Below are 7,789 nucleotides of genomic sequence, written 5' to 3' on the forward strand. Positions count from 1 at the left end.
AAAAAAAAAAAAAAGGCGGGGGAAAGGACTCTGAGGACTGAAAATAGGCTACCTGAACTTCATAAGCAATTTTGTTACGTGTTGCAAACAGTACAGAAAAAAACACCCTTCTTGGGACTGATCAGGCTGTAAGACTAGCCCTAAAAACGGCCACTAGCGGGAATGAACTGCCAGGACAGTCCCCACTAAGCCTTCTGCCACAATCATGGGAAGGGAAATAGTGAAGGGGCAAGATCAGTTTAACCTGACTCACCCATGGCCGGAAGTGTCACGATGCGGACATGACTAGATGGCCTTTGCAAATCCCCAAAGCTTGACTACTCCCTTGGCCAACTGCGGGGTTGCGGTTTTCGTAGTCAGGCAGGGTAGGATCTGTTTTCCATTTCTGAGAATGAGTGGAGGATGGACCCCAGAAAAGCAAGCCTCAGACTGACATTCCCAAAAGCACAAATTGAAGATCTGGAGAGTGAGAGCTCTCAACTTTCCTATTCACCGTAAAATTGGATGCATCTTTTGTTGATAAACACTCCTAAGATTCTTTCACCTCCGCAAAGTCAAACACTGACTTTGTTTTTTTTGAGACAGTTTCGCTCTTGTCACCCCGGCTGGAGTGCAATGGTGCGATCTCAGCTCACTGCAACCTCCGCCTCCTGGGTTCAAGCAATTCTCCTGCCTCAGCGTCCCGAGTAGCTGGGACTAGAGGTGTGCGCCACCACACCTGGTTAATTTTGTATTTTTAGTAGAGATGGGGTTTCACCATGTTAGCCAGGCTGGTCTTGAACTCCTGACCTCAGGTGATCCACCTGCCTCGGCCTCCCAAAGTGCTGGGATTACAGGTGTGAGTGATCACACCCAGCCTAAAGAACACTGACTTTCAAAATACATGTTTTAAGCACCTGAAGTTTCTGGGATGAAGATTAATTCTTGCCTTTGCATCAAGATCACGTGCATTTGAAGTCTACTTCCAAAAGAATATGGCATTCAGCACATCACTAAAGCCAACCTTTCTAGGTCACCTGCCTTTCCCATCTTTAAAAGAAAACAAAGTTCCTTGGAAGATGTGCTATATATAACAAGAAGGTTGGCTTCGCGCTTTCTTTTCTTTTTTTCGAGACGGAGTTTCACTCTTATTGCCCAGGTTGGAGTGCAATGGCGCGATCTCAGCTCACTGCAACCCCTGCCTCCTGGGTTCAAGCGATTCTCCTGCCTCAGCCTCCCAAGTAGCTGGGATTACAGGCACCCACCACCACACCTGGCTAATTTTGTATTTTAGTGGAGAGAGTGTTTCTCCTTGTTGGTCAGGTGATCCACCCGCCTCGGCCTCCCAAAGTGCTGGGATTGCAGGTGTGAGCCACTGTGCCTGGCCTTTATTTAAAAAACAAAACAAAACAAAACAGTAAGCCGGGCACAGTGGCTCATGCCTGTAATCTCAGCACTTCGGGAGGCCAAGGTGGGCAGATCACAAGGTCAGGAGTTCGAGACCAGCCTGACCAACATGGTAAAACCCTGTCTCTACTAGAAATACAAAAATTAGTAGGGCGTGGTGGTGAGCACCTGTCTCAGCTACTCAGGCGGCTGAGGCAGAAGAATTGTTTGAACCTGGGAGGCAGAAGTTGCAGTAAGCTGAGATCGGCCATTGCATTCCAGCCTGGGTGACACGGCAAGACTCCATCAAAACAAACAAACAAACAAACAGACAGACAAAAAAACACACCAATGCTGGGCAATTGGCTCATACCCCTATCTACTTTACACGAAGCTTCTCAGTGCACATGGTCACATTTCCTGAGAAAGGAAACAGGAAAGGACTGGGCTTGGCTTACTTCAACCCAACTTGTGTCCAGAAGTGTAACAATGGGGAGTATGGTTAGATCCCCTCTGCAAATCTCTGGTAGCCACTCCTGACCACCTTTCTTGCTTGCTCTTTAATTCTAGATTTCTGTGAACAAGGCATGTAAACAGTGCCACCTCTGGGCCAAGTGTGGATCCTTTTAGCTTTTCCTAGCCCCAAATCATCAGGAGGAAATGCCCTAATTTGGGTAGCGCTGGACTCAGTCAAGACTTGGGTCTCCTTAGAGAATGAGTGGAAGAGTATGGTGGGACAGGCTGCCAGGAGGTGCACAGGGCCTCCTGGGACCATTATCAGAGCCAAGTGCCTTAAACTAAAATGGAAACGGGGAATATGTGTATGTGCTCGCCTCATACTCGGGGGATCTGAGATGGGAAGAACAGATCAGGTGCAAAGCACACTCCTCATATTGGGGTGTGGGAACAGTGCTGCGCTTCTTTGCTTCTGGCTGCCTGTGGGATCGTATCCACACGAGGGGACCTGGACTGACAGGACAGTGACCTCAGGACCTCTGTGCCATGCCCTTCTCTGCTCCAGACCAACAAAGCTGGACCAGTGAATCACGTCGCACAAACAGATCCCCTTGTCTGGGAAAAAAAGAATGTGGGAAAACAGGGAGGTGAATGAACCAGGCTATGCTGAGCCCACTTGGAGGGGCTCAGCAAACACTTTGTTGAATCAGTGAACAAAGATGCTGGAGAGACTTGTGACCAGGGCAGCAGGGGCAGTCCCTGGTGCTGAACTGCAGCTCCCAACACCAGCCCTGGGGCATTCGCTGCCCCTCCTGACACAGGTGGGTGCTTCCTGGCAAGTTCCAAAGCCTGTCCTATGGGCAAAGCATTATGATATGCCCTGGACTGGATGTAAGGAGTTAGACAGGAAGAGGTCAGGCCACTGCTGCCAACAACTGGACACTGTTCTTACCCCTGGAGGGGGCAGATTATGAAACAGTTTCTAGAAAAAAAAATGCAGGATGAGACACATTTATTCTACATCTGGTCACAATAAATCTCATACACCCAGACCACAGCCAGGATGCCACGTGGGTACAAGCAGCTGGCGGAAATAGAGATCATCTGCTCTGGTGCTCGTGGCCACTCCGGGCAGAAAGCAAAGGTGCCCCATGGCACCTACTCAGAGGCACTGAGGCCACATTCCCATCTCCAGGCACCAGGGATGTCTCTGGAGGGTGATTCCATTTGGAGTTTCCAAAATCCAGGACTTCTGAGAGCCAAGCCCTAGTTCCAAGTCATCCTGAGTCCAGGCTCTGCCAGACTCTTGAGTACCTGGAGCTGGTGGCAAGGTAGCCTGGGGGCTGAAAGGGCCTCAGGCTGGATCACGGGGCAGCCCTGGGCCTCAGGGCCGACGATCCTTTCTGCGGTTTTTGTGTCCCACCTGGGAACCTCGCCGGGCAGCCTTCACCAGGCCTTTGAACTGTCCCTGCAGCTTCATCTTCTTCCTGCAGGGCCAAGGAACAGAAGGGTCACAACTGGCTGAGAATAGGAGGCCCCCTCCTGATGCCAAATGATGGCTCACCCCCAGCGCCAGCAGGGATGAGAAGTGGGCCTCCAGGTGGTGGCCAGCACATGAACTGGGCAGACCACGCGTGGTTCCAGCTTCCACACAGCTCATGTCCTGACCGGGACATTCCACTTTGGCACAATTATCCCCCTGGAAACAGGCCTCACTGCCATTCTTCCTCTAACGTACGTCCAGAGAAGGTCAAAGCTCCCTCTGCCCACCCATCCCTCTATTGAAAGGTAACTCACAATCCATAGAAGCCAGAACTTTAGAATACCATTTCCCTAGTAACATCAGTTTCCAAAGCAGTCCTACACATAACCCAATTTAAGGGCCAAAGTCGGAAACAACTCTAATTTCCCACCAATAAAGGGATTAGAAAAGCAAATTATACAAAGCTATTAAAAATGATGACTATGTATATACCAGAAAACATCTGTATGACATAATATCATGTTTAAAGAAGCAGTTCAGGGCCGGGCGCAGTGGCTCACGCCTGTAATCCCAGCACTTTGGGAGGCCGAGGCGTGAGGATCACAAGGTCAAGAGATCAAGACCATCCCAGTCAACATGGTGAAACCCTGTCTCTACTAAAAATACAAAAATTAGCTGGGCATGGTGGCGCGCGCCTGTGGTCCCAGCTACTCGGGAGGCTGAGGCAGGAGACTAGCTTGAACCCGGGAGGCAGAGGTTACAGTGAGCCAAGATTGCACTATTGTACTCCAGCCTGGCGAGAAAGCAAGACTCTGTCTCAAAAAAAAAAAAAAATAAAGAAGCAGTTCAAGTCAGTAATATAGGTAGGTACCAGCTACACGATGTAGGTGCATGTTAAAAAAAAAAAAGCTAGAAGAGACTCAAATTGAGTTGAGAGTTTAATAAGGCCTTCCCTTCTTTAGAGCACTCTGCTCCCTTGTCCCCTCTCATCCTCCAGCTGCCAGCCTGGCACAGCACCATACCTGCGGTTGAGCTTGCTTCTGTTGAGGGGGATGTAGGCATAGGGATCTGGTCGGCCTTTCTTCTTCACATCACCTTTTGCTTTCTGCTTACCCAGGAGAGAAACAGAGTCAGCTAGGAGTGTGGGGTTCCCCTTCTGTCCCTGCCCCAGACTTGACAGGCCCCATAACCTCCCTTCATCCTCTGCCTTAGGTGGTGCCAAAGAGCTCCTGTATCCTTGGAAGGCCATTCAACAAGGTCCCCCATTTCAGATGCCACAAGGCCTTGGTATACCCCTTCTTCTTTCCTGGCCTCAGCTGAGTTCCAGGAAGGTGCCTCTCAAGACAGTGATGGGCACAACTCCTCCTCGCCCCTCCCTGGTACCTGTCCAGTGCCAGGAGACCCCATGCCCTACATGCAGCGCTTACCTTGGCCTTGTATTCGGCCCCAGGCATAGCCTTCTTGGCCACAGGGCGATGAATGCCAGAGCCTCCAGCTATAGGGAGAACACAGGACCATGAGTCAGGCAAAGCCAGGGTAGCCTCCTCCTAGAAGGCAATGGGCACCCTCTCTGAGCAAGCTGCCAGGGAGCAGATGAGTGAAGACCAGGAACTTGGCTCTGTCCTCTATCAAACAGGACAAAGACCTTCCTCGAGGAGGGACTGTCTGGTGATTTGACAGTTAGATCACTGGGCTCCTCAGACTGACCCAGAATCCTTACAGCTTACCAGAGACCTCTGGGAACACATATATTCTCCACTAACACACTAACAAAAAATAACCCATATTCTCCAAAGTCAGACCGAATTCAGCCAGTCAGCCAGGTTGAACTCCCAGCTCTGCCACTTACAGCTCCAACCTCAGGCAAGCCTCTTAACCTCAGCTGTAAGAGAAGACATTTTAGGCTTTACCCTCTTATCTCATTTGGATTTCACACAAACACTGAGATAGAAGGACAGCTATTTAACCCATTGTACAGATGTGAACACTGTGGCTTACAGAGATCAGGATTCTTGCCCAAGGTCAGCTGTATTCTCCAGCCTGGACTTCAACACTCAACGAGTTGTGGATGGAATCCTACAATGTCAGCTCAGGGGGACTCTGAGATGACCAACACGAACTCCCCCATCCCCCATGTTTTTGCAGATGAGAAACTAGAAGCTCAGAGACAGACAGTGTAACCAGGCCAAGGTCACACAGCTAAGCAGAGGTTGGACAAGCAGCCCTGACCCCCTGTCTCTGCCTCATCGACTGGCAGGTACTCCTGCCTCAGCACCACTCCATCCCAGGGCACAGTAGGTGAGCTGGCCCTGGCTCGTGGGCGCCACAGGCGGAAGAGCCATGAGGTTGTGCAGCTGCGTTATGATGCTGTAGGGCTCTGAGGACACACCAGCTACTGGAATCAGAGGCTTCCCACAGGAGCCCCTGGACCTCCAGATGCAAAGCAAGGGCTCTGCTGCAAGGGCTTGGGGGCAGGGGTCCTGCACAGCTGCCCTGGGAGGAAGGAAGCAGAGGTGAAGCCATCTTGGCACTTCTAGCAGCTGCTCTAGGAGGGCAACAGCTGGTGGGCCCAGAGACAGAAACAGAGGGGAATCCTCTGGCCAGACCCAATACCAACCTTCCCAGTTCCCAGCCCCAGCACCGGCCAAGTGGCTTCTCTAAATCCAGCCTGACTCAGGGCTGGTGCTCTTAGGGTGACCAAGAGAGGCAAGTAGCTCGCAGAAGGGGCAGGCTCAAGCCTCTTGGGAGGCCTGGGCAGGTGGAGAGGAGCTGCGGCTCAGAGCTCCTCAGAAGGCTGGTGGTTCCATGCACAGATCTCCTAACCCACAGGCTCTCCCACACCCCCAGGGCCCCTTAGACTCCAGGCCAGTCTTGAGTGTCATATCAGCCAACCTCTGTTGGTGCCAAGTGAGTACAACCAGGCTGTGCACCCTCATGGCCCTGCCACCCCTTCCTGTGACTCCCTTCCCTAATGCAGGTGACAGGGATCCATGTGTCCCAGGACAGAGGAGTGGAAGCCTCACCTTGGTACTGAGGGGGTATCTCCAGCTCATCCTCCTCGGCCTCTTTCTGGTGCTTGAGCTTCTGGTGCTTTTTCTATAGAGAGGGAATAGATTGAGAGTGAGTGAACCAGGGGATGTGCCCACCCTTGGGAATGCCAACAGTAACAGCAGAGTACCCTGCATTGAGCAGGAGAGGCCCTCTGCTAAGAACCCCACCTCTCACTTACAGATGGGGAAACTAAGGCCCAGAGAGGGCAAAGAACTGTCTAAAGCCAAGCAGTGCAGGAGAGAAGCTCTGGCCACGTCCGGACTGCCGGGCTGGTGGCGGCTGCTCCTGCTCTGCCTTTCCACTCTGGGCCCCACCAAGGCCTGCAATTGCCCAGAGGGCTTCTGACATCAGCTTACCCAACCTTCCTAATGGGGAAAATGAGGTCCCTGGCCTCTTCAGAGAGAACAGCTTTACCAGTTCTTTGCTTCACACAAACCCCACCCCACTCTCCCTATTAATCACTCACTTATTGATCCCTTACTAAGTGCCAGGCCCTAGGGACACAGGGCACAGGATCTAGTTCCTGTGCTCCAGGGGTTCTCAGGCAGGTGGGAGACACTTGCTCAAGCCAGTCATCACTGATCCTCAACAATGCTACCATCCCAGCAGGTATGAGCATGGACAGTGAGACACGTCAACTTGTCAATTATATTCAACAGGAAGTGACAGAGCACCTACTGTGCACCTGGCGCTGTGTTAGGCAGTCCAAGGGAAGGAGGGAGAGCCCGACAGCAGCCCCAGCTCACCAGATGTGAGCCCAGTAATCAACAATCAGGCCAGGCAGAGGCATGCTGTGCAGGGAGGGAAGGTAAACAGAGGCAGCCCCAGCTGGCAGGGCTGGTCCCTGCACTGTGGTCTGTGCCACTGTGCCCCAGAAACGTCTTGAAACTGCAGATTCCCAGGGCTCCAGCTACCCAGAGGATCCAGAGGCAGGCTCAGAGGCCAACCAGGGGAAAGGTATGCCAGGTAAAGGGATCAGCCTGGGCAGAGTGAACAGGCTGCAGCACACACACAGTGTGCCTGGAGGATGGGGAACACCAGATCCACTGGCCGAAGCCCAGCTGAATGGGTTCCTAGCGGAGAAACAGGAACTGGGAGGAAGCTGACTCTGGCTGCACCATGGGGGATGATGGCTGAGCTGGCTCTTGGGTCAGCTGGTACCTGGTCAACAGCCCAGCCCGGGCTGGGCGCGGTGGCTCAAGCCTATAATCCCAGCACTTTGGGAGGCCGAGACAGGCGGATCACAAGGTCAGGAGATCGAGACCATCCCGGCTAACACGGTGAAACCCCGTCTCTACTAAAAATACAAAAACCTAGCCGGGCGAGGTGGCGGGCATCTGGAGCCCCAGCTACTCGGGAGGCTGAGGCAGGAGAATGGCGTGAACCTGGGAGGCGGAGCTTGCAGTGAGCTGAGATCCGGCCACTGCACTCCAG

The 7,789-nt window shown here is 52.5% G+C and overlaps 1 protein-coding gene across 2 annotated transcripts in view; it reads right to left on the reverse strand.

Annotated features, from left to right (window-relative positions):
- Nucleotides 1–2,816: 2,816 nt before the first annotated feature.
- The window catches only part of RRP12 (ribosomal RNA processing 12 homolog (S. cerevisiae)), an 81,145-nt gene continuing 76,172 nt past the window's right edge, over nt 2,817–7,789 (reverse strand). For both annotated transcript variants that reach the window (XM_012000349.1, XM_012000355.1), the window contains 4 exons: nt 6,328–6,400; nt 4,732–4,799; nt 4,327–4,409; nt 2,817–3,308 (listed from right to left, as the gene is read on the reverse strand). In XM_012000349.1, the coding sequence (XP_011855739.1) occupies nt 3,206–3,308; nt 4,327–4,409; nt 4,732–4,799; nt 6,328–6,400 (327 nt within the window). In that variant the 3' untranslated portion in view covers nt 2,817–3,205. The remainder of the gene's footprint in view (nt 3,309–4,326; nt 4,410–4,731; nt 4,800–6,327; nt 6,401–7,789) is intronic.

The sequence above is a fragment of the Mandrillus leucophaeus genome, unplaced genomic scaffold, assembly GCF_000951045.1.
Source record: "Mandrillus leucophaeus isolate KB7577 unplaced genomic scaffold, Mleu.le_1.0 Scaffold117, whole genome shotgun sequence".
Taxonomy (NCBI): Eukaryota; Metazoa; Chordata; class Mammalia; order Primates; family Cercopithecidae; genus Mandrillus; species Mandrillus leucophaeus.